The sequence below is a fragment of the Manis pentadactyla genome, chromosome 5 (assembly GCF_030020395.1).
Source record: "Manis pentadactyla isolate mManPen7 chromosome 5, mManPen7.hap1, whole genome shotgun sequence".
Lineage (NCBI taxonomy): Eukaryota > Metazoa > Chordata > Mammalia > Pholidota > Manidae > Manis > Manis pentadactyla.
The window spans coordinates 174,469,975-174,492,404 of NC_080023.1; the positions used below are offsets into that span (position 1 = coordinate 174,469,975).

Genomic DNA, 22,430 nt, shown 5'->3' on the forward strand with positions numbered 1-22,430 from the left:
GTCCGCGCGCTCCTCCCCGAGAAGCCGAGCCCGCGCCCGGCCCGCCCGCCCGGCGCTGCCCCGGCCTCCCGGCCCGCGTGAGGCCGCCCGCGCCCGGCCCGCCGCCGCCGCCGCAGCCCGGCCGCGCCCCGCGCCCCGCCGCCGCCGCCATGGGCTGCCTCGGCAACAGTAAGACCGAGGACCAGCGCAACGAGGAGAAGGCGCAGCGCGAGGCCAACAAAAAGATCGAGAAGCAGCTGCAGAAGGACAAGCAGGTCTACCGGGCCACGCACCGTCTGCTGCTGCTGGGTAAGGGCGGGCCGGGGGGCGCCGGCCGCGGCCCGGGGCTCCTCGGGGCGCCCCGCAGGCCGCGCGCGCCGAGCCCGCCCCCCGCCCCGGGCGCGCGCGCTCCCGAGCCCGCCGCCCGCCCCGCGGGCTCTGTCTCTGGGGGGCGAGGCCGGAAGGGGGACCCCGGGGCGGAGGTCAAAATGGGGCGAGGGGCCGTGGCGGCGCGCGCGCGCGCGGGTCCCCCTCCCCTGGCCGTCCGCTCGCCGGCGCGCTCGCCCTCCCTTCGCTCTGTTCGCTCTCCTTCTCCGCGAGGCCTACGCGACGCCAGGGGCTTAGGTGCATGTTGGGGAGGGGGAGGGGGAGCCCCACGGGGCTCGGGAGACTGCGACAAAAAGAGGGTTTCGGGGACAGGAAATGGGGTGGCGGGCAGAGGGAGGGGGACCCGCCTCCGTGGGGTGTGTGATTTGTTGGGACAGGGACAGGGAGAGACGAGAGGAGGGGGTGACGCGGGGGGGGTGCGCCGCGGTGGCGGAGGGGGCCTCTCCAAGGGGCGGCTTTGGCGAGGGAAGTGGCCGAGGAGAGTGGGGGGGCGAGTGACATCAGCCCCTCGGAAGGGCTCGGAGCGGTAAAGGTGGTGCAGTGGGGGGGAGGGGGCGCGGGCGAGTCGTGGCGCCGGAGTGGGGGGTGCGGGGCGGAGGGAGCTCGGCGGCCGCTGGGCGCGACTCGGTGCGTTCGGGGCAGGACGGGCTGTGTGCGCGCGGAGACGTGTCCCGGGCTGGGCCGGCGGTGGAAGGAAAAGGATAATCAAATAAAATAAGACCCCCACCCCCTCGAAAAAATGGAGTTAGGACTCTGGAGTGCCCAGCGAAGCCAAATGACACGTCATTTTTACAGTATGACCTTTTTTTCCCCTTCCAGACATGCAGGCTTTTTAAAAAGCAAAGAAGAGAATTAATTGTAGCAGCTGCCCCCCCACCCCCATAAACCATTAACACACACACGTTTTCCTGTTAGTTGGCCACATTGAGTGCCTTGTGAAAAAAAAAAAAAAGACATTCACAAATCAGAACTGGAAAATGACATTTGTAAATGGCTTCTAGGTCTGGAAATGGCGTTTTTTTTGTTTTTTGTGTTTTGTCCTGTTTAAGGTGGGGAGGGTGGTTGGGAGCGCTTTAAGGAGAAGACTTTTTCCAGGTGGAAGGAGGTGAAAAGGCATTAATTAGTTGTCAAGTGACATTTGGTTGTTTGGTTTGGGGTTTTCTTTTGATTGCGGTTTTTCCTCTTTGGCAAAAAAAAAAAACAAAAAAAAAAAACCCGGGTTGGGTTAGAGGGGTTGTTAACTAAGGAGATGGCCTTTCCTCCTTTCTTATTAAAGGTGCTTTGGGGAAAAAACAAAAACATAAAAGAAATTGTTGAAATGACCAGAAGAATTACACAAACAATTAGTATGGAAGTTTTCCACTTCCTTATTAATTTGGCTGAGTTAATTTGTGAATTGGCTGGATTAAGACCTAGTTCATGGTCATATTTCAACAAAACAGCTTTAATTATGCAGAATAAAATGTGAAAGGCTGGTTTTTTCTTTGTGGTGGTGTATGGTTTTGCTTTTTTTTTGAATGGGGGTCACGTCTTTGTTCTGGGCACAGATACATGTAAAGCAGAAAATTATTAAGTGAAAATAAGTATCTTGTGTTTATGCATTTGCAATTTCAGTAATTGAATGGCATATGGTGAGGTCTTCTCTAAAACTTCTGAAGGTAGAGTTATGCTCTGTGATTATTAATATGCACATGATTTGATTTCCAAGTTGTAAACCTGGAAAAGCCTAGAATCTTCCCAAGGAATGCCAACTTGCTGAGTACTAATTTAACACAAGTGTGATGCTAACGGTACCTTAAATTTCTAACACCTTTGAGCAATGATTACAGTCTCCACTTAATTTGAAACTGTTAACTCTGAACACACCTTGCATCACCACGGACTAATCTTCCCCAGGTGTACTAGTCTATATGGCTACATTTTATCATGATTTATTTGATAGCCTCTGGCACAGGTTTGCAGCCCAAACCACCACACAGTTTGCATTTTTAAATGGTGATTCTCACCAAATAATGCCTCCTCCGCCAAGAGGAAACATAATAATATTCAAAGTCCTCTTTTTAATCCATCTTAATGACATCAAAACTGAGTGAATTACAGTACCACAAAAGATATTGCAGTAATTTTTTCAGCTCAGTTTTCTAATTTCTTACGGGTGGAAACTGAGGCACAGATCTGCCTGTGCCTGTAAAAGAAGGGTGTTACACATTTTAAGACTTCCCAGATAATATTGGAGATTCTGATTAATGTCATGAGTTCTCTCAATGGAATGTGATAGTGCCTTGAGTGTTTTAATAGGAGACAGGCTCATTAAGAGAGACTGCTTGCTTTGAAATCAGTGTTTCTGTGGAAACGAATTGTAACTTTACAGATATTGATTATGCCTTGTGAAAAGGCAGGAGGAGGAGGAATGCTTGCTGTCTGGGCAGCAAAACAAAACAGTTAATAAAACTTAAAGTGAAAAAGGGGTAAAGAAAACAAACAGGTTTGTGTGGGAGGAGGGCAAAACATTGTTCATGCGAGGATTATTGGTTGGAGAGTGTGCATTTGCAAAAAAGAAAAATGAAAAATAGCAATCTTCCTCCTAGCTTGGTGGATATGTTTTTTTTACAAAACATTTTTACAAATGAAAGGTGATTTAAAATGGAGACTTGTGTCCCTTCTTACCCTGCCAGTTAAGGAGGGGTTGGAATCTGAAAATGCTATGGTATCCAGGAATATTTTTCTTGATGATTGAAGTCCTGTCCTTTTAATACCTCCTACCAGTTGTTGCTGTGTGTTAACAGGGTTGCTCTCAAGCACTGTTTATGATATTAAAATGTGCTTTTCGAGATGTCAGAAAATTGATGGTATTCCATATTCCCTACCGCCCCGCCACATCCCTTGGTTCTATCCAGAGACCATTTATCTTCAGAAAGATACAGTTCACAAGAAAAGGAGGGTGGATAAGTGGATATAAAATGTAATATTGTGGATTTAGCGGTTGATTTTTAAGTAGTCCAAGGGGTGGTGGGGCAGCGGGAGGTGGGGGAATCTGCACAAAAAGAAGCTGCATTGTGAAAATATTTAGGAGGAAGTGCTGTGTCAGAACGTGATCTGGAGGGGAGACTGCGGTGTCTGGGCATTGTTTGTAAATCCTGGGTATTTTAACCATGAAACATCTGACAAACAATGAATTATGTGGCTCTGTACATTGACATGTAAATATTACTATTTCAACAATTCAGTTTCATAGTTTTAAGTTCAATCCTCCCCCATGACACATTGCGTCATTCCTTCTATGCCCCTTTGCTTCCCCACCTAACAAATTTTACAACCCCCCTCTCCCCCCAAAAAACTTGAAGACAGAAAAACCTTTAATTCTTGTTTGTTATTCTAATGGTAAAATACTGCAGGTATACACAGAGTTGGATATATTTCTCTTTGCCGAAATGTCGAGGAAAATTGCAAACCTATTATTTTGTTTGTTTTTTGCGTGCTGCTTCTATGGAAAAAAGAGCAAGCTGTACTCTCCCCGCCCCAAGTGTGTAAAATGCCTCCTTCATAACCTGAGACTTACTTTCATTTTCTAGGTGCTGGAGAATCTGGTAAAAGCACCATTGTGAAGCAAATGAGGATCCTGCATGTTAATGGGTTTAATGGAGAGTAAGTGTCAAATCTGTGCTAGGGCACAGTAAGAGGAACAAATTTTATACTAACCTTTTAGGAAGTTTAGGTAGGTTTGTGGGGGCTGGGCAGCCAATTTTCACTTAATTTTTTCAGCCTGCATATTAGAAAATCCTGGGACTAGCTCTTCAGGGATTCCCCCTTCCCTCCTTTCAGTCTTGATGCAGCAGTAAATAATAATGAAGCACCAATGTTCTTGTAAAACGTCTCCCTTGTCTGAGAAAACAGTGCTTGGCCGGCCCCTCTTCGGGGTCTGCGCAGAGCTGCGCACAGATTTTCTTTCAGTGGGTCTCCAACATGGCTGATGGGGCTGTGCCACCCCAGCTCCCCATCTTGCCCAGCGATGCTGACCTCTGCAGACGGGTTTCTCCCCCCATCCCTGCCCCACCTCAGGCAGATTTCAGCGCAGTGCACCAGTGCAGGGTGTTTTAACTACTAGGGAAATATTTCAATGATACTCTGACATAAAGTTGCAAGAGGCAGCCTTTGTTAATAATTTATCACCTTATTCTCCCCCTACCCCCTCGATTTGGAATTAACATCACGGGCAAATCTTCGTTTCCTTTTCAAAAACTCAGTCTTGCCTAAAGAAATGAAAAGGGAAATTTAAGTGATGGAAAGACTGGAAGTTAGGTACTTCGGCCAGATCGAGGAATGTTTCTGCCTTTGAAAAGACCTTCCCGGCATCTTGGCTTAGGACAATGAAGGTACCGATACCGCAATGAGAGTAAAGATTGAGAGAGCGCGCGTATGTCAAGGTTGTAAAAGAAAAATACAGGGTAGGGCTTGTCGTGAAGAGGCAAACGGGGGAGAGTGCCTCCTATGAGGGAGTTTGCTTTTTCTCTCTGACCCCGATAGGCCCCTCCATCATTCTCATGTAACAAAATGTGTGAAACAGAAAAGCTAAGTTTACCGAGCCTCCAGTAGACTGGTGTAAGAGCAGTTAACCTCACTAGATTACAAACTCCTGAAGGCACTAGTTTGCAGTTACTAGCTGGTTAGTAGTCCATTCCCTTTCTTAAACCTGCATTCAGTTGAGAATTTGTCCCTCAAAGGCATTCATTCCCTTTAGTATCGAAAGGGGAGATTGAATCACTACAGCATAGTTTAATTCAGTTATGCCCCCCAAGCCCCCAAAACAAACCAATAAAATGCCACTGTCGCCCATTACGTGCACCAAGCACGGAGAAAACATGAATTTTATCACCTTTCCGAGGTAAAAGAACTGCCCTTCTGAAAGCAGCTTTTTATGGAAAATTCTAGAATTTCTTAGATCAAATAATCGGGTAAGAAAGGATGACATCACTCATACAAGTGGCCATTTTGGTTTAGGATGCTGTTACGTTTTAACTGAACTCAGAAGGATGGTCTGTTTTACCAATCTTCTGAATGACTCAATGAGTTATTAATATGCACATATATGCTGTTAATTAAATAACCTTCATTTGTCACAAGCCAATTCTGAATTCTTAATTCCTGGCACACACCCTTCAAATAAAGCCCTGCCACCAGAGATTGCCATCAGTCAACAAACAGAAAACCTGAAACAGACATTTTTAGCTGTGAATTTGTAATTTAAAGAAAAAAAAAAATCCTGCATAATTTTTTCCCCTGCAACTTTCCAGGGAGTTACTTCTTCATGGGGCTAGTTAAGCAAAAGTAATTAACCAGTACCCTCTAGATAAATATTTTGATTAAAACTGGACATGGCTAGCATTTTTAAAAGGATGCAGCAGCCCCTGTTTACCTTAGCTTGAGTCCAATGGAAGACAGGACATCCTTGAATGAATATAGTTTTATAATGTACAGATGATCCTAAAATTATTTTAATTTTTAGAGAAAGCATTCTCCCTTAAGTGAGCAAGTCTGTAATGCACACAAGGCATTCAAAACCAGAACTTCTGTTTTCTATTTTCTTTTTAAAAAGAGGAAGCCACATTCCCATTTTGCCTGCCTTGTACAGGAAGCCATAGGTAATCTCCAAGGATGTTAAATTTAGCCTGTGAAAGTGACATACAGGGGAATTCTTCATGTGAGTCTAGAAACCTTATTTTTATCTCATCCAGCTGAGCCTCCTTCTTTTTCCTCACTGCGGTATTGCAACAAAAGAGGTTTCCTTCACTAGGAATTCCCAGTGAAATGGTGACATCCATCCACTAAAGGGTGTTTTGCGTGGTGTAGGGCCTTTTTCTCCTCCCATAAACGTGCGCTTCGTTAGGGCTGCGCTGAGCTATTAAATTTGCCTTAACTATCCGCAGACTGCCGTGCCGATTACATTTTTATAGTAACGTGCAATATTAATGTGACCTTCAGAAATATAGAGGTCAAGTGCGGATTTTCCTAACTCAAAGCTAACTCTTCCTTACATATAGTGCCAGAAAAAAAATAAGTGCAATTAACACTGGTTGAGCTAATAAGCTAATCAATTACAAAACCACCTAGAAGGCTTAGCTATCCTGTCCTTCCCACCTTGAAGGAGGAATTCTTAACCATTTTATGAGTGGGTTTGGGTTTTTTAAAATTATTACTACTATTTTTGCTGTCTCACAGTCCAGACATAGTTTTAATTGGTGGCAACTGATGGGGAGCACTTATATATACATAAGAACATTTTATAGGTAATTTTCCTGACGTCAGAAAAGGAGGAAATTAATATTGCACTAGGAAATCACAGGCAGAAATCACCCATGTCTATGCCTTTGTGTGTTCAGATAGACAACATGGGTGAAGGCTGAAATCTGGGAGAATTGGGAGCCTCACGCACAGCTGTATTCTCAAAGGAATTGTGAGATAAATCACTGCGTTAGCTCCCTAATGCATGTACATTTAGTGAAGGCACAAGAAAATAATTATCTCTCCCTCCTGTACCCGATCAAAGTCTCAGAAGGCTGAGCTAATACTGCAGCAGAGGTGTGGAATTCTCCCTCTACGGCCTGCAGTCTCAGTAGACATTCCAATTTAGCCAGAAAGACGACCTAAGAATTAGCGGGAGGATGGCGGCCATTTGTTGAGGAATGTAGAAAGGCTGTGTGGGGTTTTGTGAAATTGAAGTGCCTTGCAGATTAGGTGAGCTTTCAATCTCTCTTTAAAAGGGGCGGCGAAGAGGACCCGCAGGCTGCAAGGAGCAACAGCGATGGGTAGGCACATTCAAAAACAGAAAAACTTTGTTACAAAACAAACATGAGGATGATACTGGGAAACTGAGGGCAGAGACCCGGGAAGACAACAAAAGCCCTTTAGGGGCGATCTAGCCATCTTGGTATATGTTTGCACATGACACATAAGCAATTTCTTAACATTCCCCCCCCCCTCACCCCCCGGCCATCCTTTAATTTGGTCCAGCTGGGGGAAAGTTAGATTTCAGCATGAGACCATCAGTTTAGGGTTTCAAGAATCCATGTTTTTCTGTATGTTTTCCCCAGTCTCCATTTGAATCGGCTACTTGTTTTTTAAAACTATTTCCTAAATTCCATCTACCCAGTGGCCGGTCTGATTTTAAAATTTCAGACCTGTTTGAAAAAAAATTTTTCTTCTATTCAAACACATGGCGCTGCACTGTCCTTACTTTCTGGGGAAGAAGAAAAAAAAACCGCTGCAGCACCTTGCGGGAGGTTATCGTTAAAGAATGATCTCAAAAAGATTCTGCTCCTTTGAAAATCATCGCACTTACATTAATCCAAGGCACTTTGCATCAGCTAGTGAATAGGAAGTGCTTGCTGGCTTCCATCATTTTCCCCATTCATTGTCCGTTTTTTTTCTTTGCTGCTACATGCCCACTCCCCATCACATGCGCGCTTGCACACGCACACATGCATGCCAGGTACCCCGCTCTAGCTCTGCTTGCATATTCAGCATGCAGTCATGGAGCAGCTATTTCTCATGAGAACATGCAGCGCTGATTGACCTAGCCTAGGCCATCTCAAAGAAACAGCGTCTGTGGCTGGGGAGGGGAGGGGCAAAGGATATTGGTGTCGGGACAAAGCAACTGACACATGTTTGTTCGTCTGTTTTTTTTAGAATTTATTACCCCTAGATGATGGCTACAGTTTCTCATCTTCCCGGCTATGTCCTATCACACCTTGCATGCTGGAATTAACCCGTCTTAGAAACTTCTAATAAGAATACTATTCTGTTGTGGGGGGAGGGGAATGGGGCCCTGCCACCTAACCTATAAAGATAACTGAAAAAAACAAAAACCAAAAAAAAAAAAAAAAAACTAAAAAACAAAACAAAAAAACACCCCAAAGGTGAAATTTCTAACTGGCAAAAATGTAGTGTACTGAACCAAAACAGGCATCTTCGTAAAGTGGCAGCTTACTGTACCAAAAGTTGGCATTTAAGAAATATGACAAGTCCTTATTGAACGACCTACTGTGTGCTAGATGCTGTGCTAAACCCTTGAGCCCTACTAACACCTTGCCTGCACTTCTGTGACTCTGTTCTACAAGTAGATATAAGTATTAACATATGTGATAAATAAAAATTCTCTGCATGTCTCAGCAATCCCTGTATCTTGCGTCTGTCTTCTGTCTTCTTTTGTCTGTCTTTTCCCACAAAAGCACAAAGATGAGATATAGGACTGAAAGGATCTTACTAGTCAGCCCCCTACCACTTACGTAGCTGCGGTGGGGGGCGGGGGGGCCTTTTCAGTTAGGACCCAGCTAACTGCTTTATACATGGGGAGGAGGGAGCCACTCTGTCCTAAAGTACTTCCAGCCCAGCCCCAGTGTGTTCAGTCCATCAGAATTCTAGCTATTGATCTATATTTTGGCTTTGTTTAGTCGTTTAGAGACATATTAGGACTTATCTCTAAATTTCACAATCTGCAATTAAGTGACAGTAAATACAATAACCCTGCCAGCCCCCAGTATAATATCTCCATCTACAGAGTAATTGCTTCAATGGAAGAATTTTCTGTTTTAGTATTCCACACCCGATTTAGGTTTTAGATTTCTATTTTAGCTGTTTTAAACTTGATATACTCCCACACCTATTCACATACGTAGATGAATCTGAACACGTTCTCAAAATATCTATTTAAGACTGGAAGTTTTCCAATTACACTACTACTACTTAGACCAAAATATCAAACTGAGTGAAAGAACCTTGTTTCTGGAAATACTTTTCTCTCGTTGTACATACAGTTGCGTATTTAATACCCGGACTTACCTAATTTTAACTGGTGGAACCTTAAAGTCAGAGGTTAAATGCGCTCGGTACCATGGAAATGGAGCCTGTTTTTAATGAATGGGAACAGATTCGTCCTGTGGGTTTGGGGTAAAATTGAATTCATGAGTGAACATCAGGAGCAAACACGCGTCCTTTTAAGTTTTCACACCTAAATAACTGAGCTTAGACTATACCACTCAAGTCTGGCTGTGGGTCCTAATTCCAGAATTGAGCATCAGTTCTGCACATACAAAGCAGGAAATTCCCACAGCAGGCTTAGGACTCTGCAGTCCCTTTAAATATAGGGTGGTTGCATTAAGAGTCCGGGAGCCAGCACCAGACCCTAGGTTGGGGCCCAGTTGTCTACTCCTGGTGTTCAGTACACCCTTCACCTCCTAAATTCCTGGCTCGCAGCCCCTTTTGTTTTTAAATAGCTAAATGGCTGTGAGGGGGATCAGGGTGCCACCTGTCATTCCCCCCAAAATGCTTGCCCTCAATTAGTGATAACAGCACCTCTAAAGCAGCTCATTATTTGATACTAAAGGAACAGTGTCCCCAAGGCTGGTGTGACAGAAAGGGACCGGCCCTGGAAAAGCCTGAAAGAAGGTCATTCAGAAAATGAGGGCCCACCCCTCAAATAGATCTGCCTGTATTTATTTTGAAAGAATAAAATGCTCAGGAAATAGTAGCTATTATAATTATTTGAAAAGGAAGAGACTGGGTTCTCTGGGGGACGGGGCTGTTGGCAGGCAAGCCCGTGCCCCACCCAGGTCTGCTTGCCTCCCCACCCCTCTAACCACCTTGGTAACCCTGCTTTGTGTGTCCCCTGCACTGACCTGTCATGTCTGCTCCTGAGGGATCATGTGTTTAACTTCTACCTCTAGCCCATGACTCCCGGTCAATCAACCAAGTGAATGCTTCAAAAATTGAGAATCTCAAGAGATTCTTAAATAATTACACAGAACAAGAAAAAGATGAGCTCAGTCCTTTCCACCTGTGGCATGTTGTCCCTCTCAGCCTCAGTTTCCCCCTCTGTGAGAGTAGCACCTTCATTCCATGTGCAGTGCTGTCACGTCCCAGGACCTAGTGCACAGTAGGTGGGTCATGCATGTTGGTCCCATTGCCCTACTCAGAAACAGAGGCCCGGTGGGGGCAGTAGATGTGGCAGGATTTATACCTGGAGCAAGAGGTCCATCCTTACCCCTTAAAAACACAAACTTTGAGCCTTCCATGGCTGTGCTTCTAATGAAGGACAGTTTCAAAAAGACACAGCACTTTGATGTGATCAGGTGCAAACATTCCATCAGGAGCCCAGAAACCAAAGGATGTGACTTTTACTTGTCCCAGCAACTCTGAATGTAGATTATTCTCCACAGACCATTCTGTGTGTCTTGAGTTCAGACCGTTATAAAGCAACTGAACCTCTAACCTCTACCGCCCCACCCTGGACATGTAAGTCCCAGACCATAAAGACTTCTGGGGGGCAGAATCTTATCTTACTGCTCTTCATGTTGAGGGATTAGTGTGTGTCAGCATTCAGCTGTTGTTAAGGTGCTGCTGGCTACAGTGACACTTTAAATAAGTGAACAGGTAGAGCTACAAAGCCCTTAAATTTGTAATTAACACCTGCATATCCTAATCTAGTGGCCCAGGAAACCCTAAATCAAACCAATTGAACTCCTTCCCAATCTCTCATGGACCACCATTCCCCCCACCCCCTCCTGACAACACAGACACAGGGGTGCTGGTGAGGGCCAGGAGGGACATTTTAGGAGGTGAGGGTGTGCACTGGGAGCTTCAGGACAATGGAACCACATCTGAAATAATAAATGACCCAGGTCTGACTTTGGTACAGTAGCCTTGACCATTATCTCGATGCTAGTTTGCTGGTCTGCCCCAATTGGGCCTGTCCTCGGGTCACATTTGGGAGGTTATAATTTGAAACCACCTTTACTCACAAACCTCCAATCTGTACAGATCTGAACCCACAACTCTTTCAAGAACAGAATACTATGCTTTCCCAGGGACTGTCTTGAGTAAAGTGACAATGTTAGTCATCATGATGCAATATGATTTATTTTTTCTTTTCAATCCCACTGTAGTGAGAAGGCCACCAAAGTGCAGGACATCAAAAACAACCTGAAGGAGGCCATCGAAGTATGTGCTTGGGTACCTTCTGTCATTCTTCTAGCCTCCCTTTCAGACAGCGCTGTGCCCCTGACCTCTTTGCTGACTCATTTTCAGACCATTGTGGCCGCCATGAGCAACCTGGTGCCCCCCGTGGAGCTGGCCAACCCTGAGAACCAGTTCAGAGTGGACTACATTCTGAGCGTGATGAACGTGCCCGACTTCGACTTCCCTCCTGTAAGCTAGGCCTTTGCCTCGAGTAGCCTCGGTCCCTCCCCTGCACAGCAGACCGGGGTGAGCGGGTGGGCCGGGCTCTGCCCACCCGTCACCTTCACATCCAGGAACGGGCGTGATTTCCACACACGGGCACACATACCTGAGAGGAAGCCACCCTTCTGGCAAAACACATTTTAGTGATAGTGATTCTTAGGAAAAAGACAATTCCATAAGCATCTTTAATGTTTAAAAAAATAAGAGCTAACAATCGTTAGGGCTTTGCTCAAGGTGGATGAGCAAAATTCTGTCACCTTTGTAAATCTTGGCTCATCCATCCCCACAAGTAAACATCACACTTCGATACTACAATTCTCACTTTATTAGATTGTAAATTTTTATGAGGGAAAAAGTCATGAGTTGTGGCAGCCTTACTTCCCTCATACACGTCTCGTGATAGACAGCACTGTATGCTAAATATGGCAGACAAATGCTAGTTGTCCAGTTAAACGGAAGTACCTGAGACGTCAAGGGATGCAGGGATGAGTGCCAGCTCTGAGTTTTATAAGCGAAAGACATTTTCATTTTAAATAATTTGCCACTTATCTTTTATTAAGGTTTTTTCGAAAATCAGCCCCTTGCCTTGGAGCAAATGAAATATTTTCTCGTTATTAATTTAAAAAAAAGAAAGAAAAGACTTTCCATTAAATGATAATGCAAAGATTTTTCTTCATGCACCCTGCTTGGTGTGCATGACACTGTTTACGGAGCTCTGTCTGCTCCATAAAGAACTCTTTTTAGGTAACAGACCTGCCCGCGCACAGGTGTATACATTTTGACCCCTTTTTGAGGGAAGAATAGTTGATAGGAGGGTAATGGGAAACAAGCTGGAAAGATGTGTGAGTTTATAAGGCCCAGAAGGAAAAGACTGTCTACAGTTAAAACAATGAGTTATTGTTGCCTTTTGTCAGGCTTTCGTGGGAATTTGTGTTTGTGTATTTTAAGTGGGTTTGGCTGCAAACTTACCCTAGTGGGGAAACAGTATTAATAAGTATGGCTAGGTAAATTTTTCTATATAACATTTGTTTTGAAAAGGAAAAAGATTAATGAAACAGTAAACACAATATCCATAATGCAGTACACAGGCTTTTTCATGAGATGTGATTCTGTGTTTCTAATAGGAGAAGAAAACATGACAGCCTATTAAAAATGCACCAGAGCAGTAACCTTTTATCAGTCCACCTGACAGCCGGACTTTATGTTCCTACAGACTTTTTGATCCTTCTGCTGAACTGGCAGTGGAGAGAGCCTTTTCTTTCCTTGTAAGGGAAGACTTCCCCCATACAATTAAAAAAGTGTTTTTATGCTCAAATGAAATGAAATGTAAACCTAACCCACTGCAGTCTGAAACAGCTCCGAGGTTATTCGTGCCTTTGTTTCTTCCTACAATGACCCCTCTCCACAGGACAGCCATGGGCAAGGCCAGATTTGCCAGCAGTTCCCAACTAAAAATATTTTTGGGTAAAATTCTTAAACAGCACTTCTTACAAATGGAATTTCTTGTTTTCACAACACTGAATCACTTATTAGCATATTTTCCTAATGCATATTAACATATATTCTAACCAGATAAGCAATTGTGTGAAGAAACAAAATGACTCAGGACTTTACCTCTGCAGAGCACCCCCACCCCCCAAAAAAGAAATACAGAAGGAAAACCACCCAAGACCAGTAATTCACAGTAAGAGCAGCATGAGTTAATTCAACTTTGGAATACGTTTAACACGTTTACTGAAAGATCTTTATGGATGCTAATTCCTTAATTTGCTCTCAATTGGGAATCACAGCAAGTGTGGGTCATGCAGTGAACTATGGTCTCACTTACAATGACAGTGTCCTCATCTTGGTGCATGCTCACGTCTTTAGACATTCTCATGTTCACTTTCAGGAATTCTACGAGCACGCCAAGGCTCTGTGGGAGGACGAAGGTGTGCGCGCCTGCTATGAGCGCTCCAATGAATACCAGCTGATCGACTGCGCTCAGTAGTAAGTACCTCCTTCTTACACCAGCACACGAAATAGACACAGATGGAGAAGATATCAGAAGCCTCAAGTCTCCCTTTTAAAGTTATTCGCAAATGAGTTCTGTTCATTAAAGCCAACCAGTTACCCCACCTGTAGCCAGAAAGCTCTAGTCTGATTCATTTGTTTTATTAAGCCCTTAACTGCCCTTTTTAGTGCACCGACGTTATTTTATATAAACAGTTAATGCATGTTAGAGCAAAACAATAATCGTTTACAATAAAGTGATGTTTGTAATTAATTAGCCTGGAAAAATTAATTGGATTGACCACCAAGCATTTAGGGAAATAGAGTAGCCCTTTCACTTTGGATAATATAAAAATATTATATTGTTATCGCTGTAATCTGAAAACAGAAAGTACGGTAAGAACAAAAATATACCTCCTCCTGCCTGGTAGCTAATGATTGCTTTGGTGTTTCTGGTCAGGTGAGTGATGGCAGTAAAGCCCAGCGTCAATAGATAAAGTCCATCAAGAGGTGGATTGGTGTTGAATTCGGTTCCCCAACCTTATTTACTCATTTAAACTGGTCCTTAATTACAGGATGCTTCCCCCATGGGGTCCTCGCCTTATCTCTTCATAGGCTCTCTTCCAGTGCACACATGATGACACACATCTGGAAAGCTGCTTTTAGAGAGTTCATGGCTTCCCACCTCTTGTACATGATACAGCAAAGATATGATGGTCAGAGCCATCATAAATTTTAAAGATACCCTGTGTTTGCCCTTGTTGTACAAATGCACTAATGGGTCTCAGTTATAATATTCTGAAGTGGGAGTGTCTTTTATGACTAGGGTGTGGGGGAGAGGAGATAATTTGTGATGTTTCAGCCTCTTATGTAAGTATCTGAAACTCAGGATTTTACTATAGAAAGTATTACATATTCAGGACCAGGGTACCAGACTGGCTCACATAAAGTTAACAGAGTACTATTCAGGAGCCCCAAGCCTAAGGAATTTGTTGTGAAAACCAGTTGAATAAATAGGAGGGAGGAAGAAGGTAACAGTCATCAAACAGCAAACAAAAAGCGAGTTCCCTGCAGTCCTGTTACCTATAAATCACATAAGCTTGTGTGAGGGTCTGTGAAGTCTATCAGTGTACCTTTCCCCAGCCCTGCTTTCCCATAGGAAGTACATATTTGATTATTTCCAATTCTCACATATGTAGTTATCTCACGGTTTAATATACAAGCACATTTGTATATTTTCTCAAGGAACAGAAAAACAGTCCATCCTGGCCAGTCCCCGTGACCCCGCGCCCCTACCCCGACTTCAACAAAGCCCCTGATTTTCTGAAAAGTTTGAACTAAAAGCTGGAAGTGCTAATTATAGTAACTCAAAACAAATGGAAATCCTGGAATTGTTTGCGTTCTGTATTTGGGATCCGAGCCAGAAGTACAGGTACGGGATCAGGAGGGCTTAGCCGTGTGATTTTGAGCGCCCTGGAAGCAGGGGAGGGTGTAACAACTTCATTAATAGTAGTTTGGCCAAGTTTTTTTTTTTTTCCTTAAATTTCACACCATTTAAAAGTTGTTTTTAGAACATTAAATTACTCCTGCCACTTTATCTGAAAACGGCAACATTTGCACAGTTTACAGGAAGTTTTAAGGAAACTCAGAGAAAAAGAACAACATAGCTTAAAACTTTTAAAATGTCTTCCTTCGTCGGATGATTAAAACAGCCCTGCATTTTCTCCGGCCAGTCTGTTTCTGGTTTAACTGCCTTTATGTTAAAGTTGAGATACTGGTACCTTGCCCATTTCTTAAGCAGCCTATTTTTATTTGTCGAGCTGGGGTTTGGCTGGCCCCACTCCAGATGTCTCTCTCACAAGATTTGGTGCTGATGGTCTATTTATAGAACTGTGGTTCTGTTGCCATGGCAACCTGCTGGAGGCCAGGGCGGCTGGGGAGCTATTTCTGGACTGGTGCTGTAATGTAAGACTGCTTGGGCAAGTTAGTATATCCTCTAAGCCAGACTAACTCTAAACTCGTAAAAAGAAAAGGGGAACAAAACTTACAGAATTTCTTGAAGTAGGCTTTTCCCCTTTGTGATTTTCTTTTCTGATCGGCCCAATTCACAACAGTTACAGCTGCACCCCCCTCTCCCCACCACCATGGTTTTAACATTAATTTTCTGTATTAATTTGGCCTATCTTTCAGAAGTTATTTTTCCTAATGGTGCGTCTAGCAGAGCAACATAAGCAAGAGACTTTCTGCTTTGGGAAAAGTTATGGCCGTGGAGGAGGAGGTGGAGAGCCTGCTTCTCCGTGTGAAGCTTTTTATCATTGAGGACAATCTCTAGGACCCTGAGCCCCTCTCTGTGCCATGTCCCTGCCATATAAGGACCCAGGACCTGGGTGACCGTAGGGTTTTCTCAAAATTCAAAGTCTAATATCGGGAGTGTCCTATTACGTGGACCAAACAGACCGGAAGGGAACTTGGTGTTTGTTTCCGACTCAGTGTGGTTAGGGCAAAAAGGGCCCCTTTGTGTCAGCCTCTTTTGTTCTCTTTCATAAGTGAGATTCTTAAAAAGTAGACGGAAGGAATACCCATTCTGAGTAACTCAGTCTCGTTTCATTAGTCCCTTGGGGGGAAAATCCTTTAGGAGTGACATTTTACATTTTTTTTAAAAGTGGAATGACATGGAAGTGTACAATTTTAAACTACTTGCCACTTTCATTAAAGTCAAGCAATTTGAAATTTTTAAATTATTTACTCTATCACTATCAAATGGTGTAGAATCTGGGAGGCCTGTTTTTGGAGCCTGCTGGTTGATATGCGCAGAATCAGTCTTTTAAAATCTCAGGAGTCTCAGGTGATCAGCATGAACTCTGAACACCCCGTGTGCCTGTCTTTTCCTCCCAGCTTCCTGGACAAGATTGATGTCATCAAGCAGGCTGACTATGTGCCCAGCGACCAGGTAGGCAAAAGTTCTCACATCAAGGACTGGGAGCCCTCTTTCTACGCTAGTCAACATTCTTGCCCCCCATTGGTGATTATTAATGTTCCGATTGGTTTGGGGGAGACCCACTGACCCTGGTTTTGTTTTAGGATCTGCTCCGCTGCCGTGTCCTGACTTCTGGGATCTTTGAAACCAAGTTCCAGGTGGACAAAGTCAACTTCCAGTAAGTGAATGGCCCCCTTTCCAAAGAGCAGAGGCAGTGGTGTCTGGCTGCGGGGGCGCAGGGGGCCTGCGTGCGCCCCCTGGTGCGAGCAGGCGTCCTTTCTGTCCCGCAGCATGTTTGACGTGGGCGGCCAGCGCGATGAACGCCGCAAATGGATCCAGTGCTTCAACGGTACGGAAGGTGGGGGGGCCTCGGTGCTCTTCAGGGACATGTTACTGTAGCGATCTGAAGAACCGTACTCACCACTAACGTGACTCGCTTTTGCTTTCTCGTGCTGAAGACGTGACTGCTATCATCTTTGTGGTGGCCAGCAGCAGCTACAACATGGTCATTCGGGAGGACAACCAGACCAACCGCCTGCAGGAGGCTCTGAACCTCTTCAAGAGCATCTGGAACAACAGGTCTGTCAGGGGCCCCCTGTTCTCCTGACTGCCCCCCAGGAGCCCTGTTCCTGACCTTGAGCCCTGTATTTGCACTGTTCTAGAAAAGAATCGTAAACAAGGCTTTCTCCTCCTCATGTTTAACCCGCTTCTGTCTTTGTTAGGTGGCTGCGCACCATCTCTGTGATTCTGTTCCTCAACAAGCAAGACCTGCTCGCTGAGAAAGTCCTTGCTGGAAAATCGAAAATTGAGGACTACTTTCCAGAATTTGCTCGCTACACTACTCCTGAGGATGGTACGTAGGGTCTGGTTGGAGGGCGCCCGCTCAGCTCATTGGTCCTACACAGTCATGCAAGTCATGCACATGTTAAAAGTTCGCGTTCTTGGCGGTTGTTCATTTAGCTGCATCTTTATGAACAGCCTCCAAGCACGGAAGTCTCCCCCACTTCCACCACCAAAAGTATACAGGACTTGCAGGGAAAGCAACAGAAACTTATTTCTACTCCATCTGCATATGGAGAAATCCAGGAAATCCGGGCAGGGGCTGCAATGATGCTCTGCTCTGACCTTTTAATTACCTTAAGTAACAAAATATTTATCTTCTTTGTAGCCACTCCCGAGCCCGGAGAGGACCCACGCGTGACCCGGGCCAAGTACTTCATCCGCGATGAGTTTCTGGTGAGTACAGACCTTTTTTACTTATCTCCCTTCTCTTAGGGGTGGGGTGTAAGTTCACTTCATTCTAACTCTGGGCGTTAAGGGATCCAGTTCTTGGTTTTATTTCCCTGACAGCCAGTGTGAATTTTAGGTTTGTGCCCCTGTACTTGGTTTGGTTTTAACAAGAAGCTAATAGCTGGTCAGCAGTCTTGGTAGATGTCCCTGTTGGTGAGGGGCGGGAGGACTCAGGAGAGGCGGCACTGAGCGTGCGTGTCCCCTACGTGCGTGCCTCAGAGAATCAGCACTGCCAGTGGGGATGGACGCCACTACTGCTACCCTCACTTCACCTGCGCCGTGGACACCGAGAACATCCGCCGTGTGTTCAACGACTGCCGTGACATCATCCAGCGCATGCACCTCCGTCAGTACGAGCTGCTCTAAGAAGGGAACGCCCAGATTTAATTAAGCCTTAAGCACAATTAATTAAAAGTGAAACGTAATTGTACACGCAGTTAATCACCCACCATAGGGCATGGTTAACAAAGCAACCTCTCCCTTTCCCCCCAAAGTGATTTTGCGAAACCCCTTTTGCCTACAGCTTGCTTAAATATTCCAAATTTAGAAAGCTTAAGGCGGCCTACAGAAAAAGAAGAGAAAAATAAAAAGGCCACAAGAGTTCCCTCTATCTTTCAGTAAAAAAATAACAGCAGCAAAAAGAAATAAAGAAATAAAAGAAATAAATGAAAAAAGTGAGATAAATATTGTCTTGTGCAGCATTAAAAAAATCAAAATAAAAATTAAATGTGAGCAAAGTATGACTCCTATGAATTACTTGGCGGCATCGAGCAAATACCTGTCCATGGTTTTGACTTGCATTAAGAGCTGGGAAGCCCCACTTAGGTGACAAGGTCCTGTGGTTATCAGTGGCTGTAAAATCTGGCCACTATGTGATGTTGTTGATCTAATCTTTGGGTCTCTAAAACAATCATAAGCCATATGAAAAGTCCACTCCTGTCCTAAATCCATGACCTCTAGAAAAGTCAGGCACCTTCGAAGAATTCTACACTTCCTCCATTGCTTCCTTATCCAGAGATTCTACCATCTTCACCCTTTTAAGTCATCACACAGTTTGCCTGATTACCTAGAGGCTGCCCAGAATAGTTAGGATTTTAGAATCTCTGTCCGGCTTTAAGAAATGGGCTCAGCGATGTGGGGGACATCCAGGAATAAAGTGTTTCAACCTGAGGGGAAGTAGGGTTATTCAAAAGCTGAGGTGTGTATCAATGTGCATGTATATCAGCACAACCTACACTTTAAATATCTTACAATTTAGTTCATACCTCAGGGTACAAGGGAACAGGGGCTATCAAACTAAAAATCGTGCTGAAACAAGCAGGTAGCCATTTTAGGAAAACTTCAAACTGATTCCCTACTTCATTCCGAACACAGATGAGTTCCAAGTAGATCTCACGGTTAAACATAAAAAGTACTTTTAAAAATGGCTATTTTTAAAATTAAAATGATTTATGAAGACCTCTCAAAGGATGACCTAAGATCCAAAAGCCATAAGGGTGGGAGGTGGGAGAAGAAGGGAATTATAAATTAAAATCACATGAAAATATGCACAGGTGGGGGGACTGGGTAAAAATTTAACAAAAGGCTTATATCCCTAATAAAGAGCTCTTCAGAATTAACCCATCACAAAAATGGGCAAAGTACGTGAACATGCAATTTAAAAAAAGATTCAATTATCATTGGGGGGGATAATGTACAAATAAACTTACCACCATGAGTGGGGGTGGGCAGTGGCCTCCAGCACTCATGGGCCCCACACCAAACTCCATGAGACTGTGGCGTGTTGTGGCTTGGCCTCGAGGTCCATGGGCTCTAGTCCTTCACCCCCAGGCTCACACCTGAAGTTGGGTGGCACCCCTGGCGTGGCTTCCTGCACAGGAGAGGAAGAGGCCAGCTTTTCCCCCAGCACCGACCATGTGCCCTCTGATACCAGCCAAAAAGGACATTAAGTTGATTCTGTAATTCAGACCAAAAATCCACTTCCTGTTCTATTTTCCAAATTAAATTAGTCCCAGCCAAATTATTCTTCAAGCATAGTTTAGCAGAGGTGAGCAAAATGAGCCCAAGGATGGCAGAAAAAGCAGATGGCCCCCCCATGAAGCTTCCCAAAGCTTCCTATGTGATGTTCGGTCCACATGAAAACGTGTGCATGCTATGCAGATTTAGTTACAAAACAACTATCAAAAGGGCCCCCAAATTAACAATCTACATAAATGCTGATTATGCACATACAGCCAGAAGACCAGCCCACAGATCCCATAAGCCCCCAAAGTTCCCCAAAGAAAGACAACTAGCTCAAACCCAGTACCAGCTATCAAGGGAAATCACGAGGCCAGTCCGCCATACCAACACCCATCCAAGCAAAGGCTGGACCAACAGAAAACAATGGCTCAGCATAGGTCCCCTTAGCCCCTCTTAAAGATGGCTGTCTGTACACCCCTCCTATGTAGAAATTCTGGAACCTTCTCTGCCACATAAGATTGCCACATCACTAGCCACATATCCAAAATTAGAAAACAAATTTCCAGGCCATAGAGCAGTTATACAAAGAAAATATCACTCCAGAGCCTCCCCCTTGCTGGTCAAACCTGGTAGAGCCTTTGTGATAACTTCTAAAAGGAGGGTAATAAAAATCAGAGTTATTCAGCACCTACTGTGTGCCAACCATGGCCCAGCAACAAAGGTTTGGCTGTTAATACCATTTTGCCAATAGGTCAAGGGAGACCTACAGAGGTCAAGGTAACTGGCTCCAAGAGACATGACCAGTGAACAAAAATGGGCTGTAAATTCGGAGTCAAGCCTCTGCTTGACTATGACATGATCCTGTCCTTCGGGAAGGTACAGAAAAAGGAAGAGGTCTCCTGGTGTTCCTTCCAGGATGCCAGTTGTCAGGAGGCCGTGACCTGGGACCCCAGGGGGACGTCCACCAGGCGCCCCTGCTCATGATGGAGTGGGTGGGTAGGTGACAGAGTTGGGCTGGGGGGTCACTTTCCCTCGGACACAGGTGCTGGACATACACCTGCTTCCTGCCAGTTCAGGGGTTTGCGGTGGAGCCACCTCCAGTCATTCAGGTGTGTTTAAGACCTCTTCTCTTCCTTAGGATTCTTCCCTTCTATTTAAAACATTTTTGTTTCCATTTTCCCTCTGACCTGATACCAAACCTAACTTTTAGAGGCCTACTTTAAAATCTAAATTCTAGGATCTTTAGGAAGCCAAAAAATTATGAAGAATTTCGTCTAAATCTTTGACTACGAGATGCCATCAGCTTTAAATTTTTTTAGCTGAATTTTACATCTCTATTCAAATGCAAAACAATGTATTTTCTAAAGGTTAGTAATTTGTGCCGCACTTTATAAAGGTGTATAGGCCAAATATTATAAATAAATATTTGACCTTTGAGAGATTGAAAATAAATAAATAAACCATTAAGCCTCTGCCCCAATGAGGCCTAGTATAAAGAGGGTCTATCTAGAATTGGGAAGAATTTTTATCTTCCTTCACTTTTATTTAAATGTGTGCAAAACTATACCACAAGAAATGTCTTCTGCAAAGCTCTTCTGTGTCAAAGGGCATTCTTTCATCATAATAGTTTCTTAGACATTTTTGACCATCTTTTTATTTGACAAATGTATAAAGAGTATGGGATCTATGTCAGCTACTGGGAATAAAGACACTGACAAGGTCTCTGAGCTAATAAACAGAATGGAGGCAACGCAGAATGGGAGGGAATCCACTTTAGATAGAATAGACTGGGAGGGGTGTCTCTTAGAGAAGGTGACTTATGGGAGTGCGAATGATGAGAAGGAGCTAACCATCTAAGTACAAGTAGCTAACATCACTATTTTTTATTAATACTATTACATTATAATTAATATTTATAATCTAATACCATGGAGTATTTTACCATGTGATGTGCACTGTCCTAAGCCCTTTATATGGATTATCTCATTTAATCTTTTTAAAACCCTATGAGGAGATAACCCTATCATCTGTGCAAGATGTACCCAATCTGTATCCCATTGTACAAAAATGAAAAAGGCAAAATCATACCTAAACCACTGTGAATAATTATGCAAATCATGCTTTTAACAATGGTGCCACTCAAAAGGCCATTGCAATAAGGTTAACTGCTATACAGGTTCCTATTGGAGAGTCGGGGGATTTGGTGCCTCTATGATAACTGTCCTGTGTTTAAGTATTCATATACTATGAACAACTAAACTTTTCTGGTTTTGCCTATCTTATTCTTTATATCAGTTAGGACTGTGTTCAGCTGCATACAACAGCACCCTTAGAGTGGCACAAACAAATGAGGTTTATATTTCACTTACGAAGAGTCTGGAGACAGGTGATTCCTGGGGTTATTTTAGCAGCTCATCAAGGCAGGGCTAGGCCCTCCGCAGTTCCCTTGGCTCCTCCTCCATGGTTGCAGGATGGTGTCACAGTGTAGCCCAAGGCAGAAAGGAGAGAAAAAGGAGAGCCCAGCCAACTTTTTCCTTTATCGTGAATGCAGATGCTTTGTAGCTGCTCTTCTCTCCACTGTGAGAAATACATGAGGTGCCTAGATAGCAAG

The 22,430-nt window shown here is 44.2% G+C and overlaps 2 protein-coding genes across 5 annotated transcripts in view; both read left to right on the top strand.

Annotated features, from left to right (window-relative positions):
• The window catches only part of LOC118920643 (neuroendocrine secretory protein 55-like), a 55,833-nt gene extending 48,668 nt beyond the window's left edge, over positions 1-7,165 (top strand). Inside the window, exons 2-3 of the mRNA XM_057503118.1 lie at positions 3,939-4,011; positions 7,125-7,165. The gene's annotated coding sequence lies outside the window, so the exon portion shown is untranslated. The remainder of the gene's footprint in view (positions 1-3,938; positions 4,012-7,124) is intronic.
• LOC118920642 (guanine nucleotide-binding protein G(s) subunit alpha) lies at positions 118-18,594 on the top strand. Of its 4 annotated transcripts, none has more exons than XM_036901872.2 (13): positions 118-288; positions 3,939-4,011; positions 7,125-7,169; positions 11,304-11,358; positions 11,446-11,565; positions 13,490-13,587; positions 16,486-16,540; positions 16,672-16,745; positions 16,858-16,916; positions 17,026-17,146; positions 17,290-17,420; positions 17,736-17,803; positions 18,077-18,594. In XM_036901872.2, exons 1-13 carry the CDS (start codon positions 150-152, stop codon positions 18,221-18,223), a joined length of 1,185 nt encoding a protein of 394 aa, XP_036757767.1. In that variant the 5' UTR covers positions 118-149; the 3' UTR covers positions 18,224-18,594. The 4 variants fall into 4 exon arrangements, with proteins under 4 accessions (XP_036757767.1, XP_057359098.1, XP_036757768.1 ...); XM_057503115.1 differs by having other exon boundaries at positions 7,125-7,168; positions 11,300-11,358; XM_036901873.2 differs by lacking the exon at positions 7,125-7,169 and having other exon boundaries at positions 11,301-11,358.
• The last annotated feature ends 3,836 nt before the right edge of the window (positions 18,595-22,430 follow it).

Excerpts from the sequence above, each read along its gene's own strand:
- LOC118920642 (XM_057503115.1), top strand. The coding sequence starts at position 150 with ATGGGCTGCCTCGGCAACAGTAAGACCGAGGACCAGCGCAACGAGGAG. Across the intron at positions 16,541-16,671 it reads ACTATGTGCCCAGCGACCAG|GATCTGCTCCGCTGCCGTGT; the intron begins GTAGGCAAAAGT and ends GTTTTGTTTTAG. Across the intron at positions 17,804-18,076 it reads TCATCCGCGATGAGTTTCTG|AGAATCAGCACTGCCAGTGG; the intron begins GTGAGTACAGAC and ends TGCGTGCCTCAG.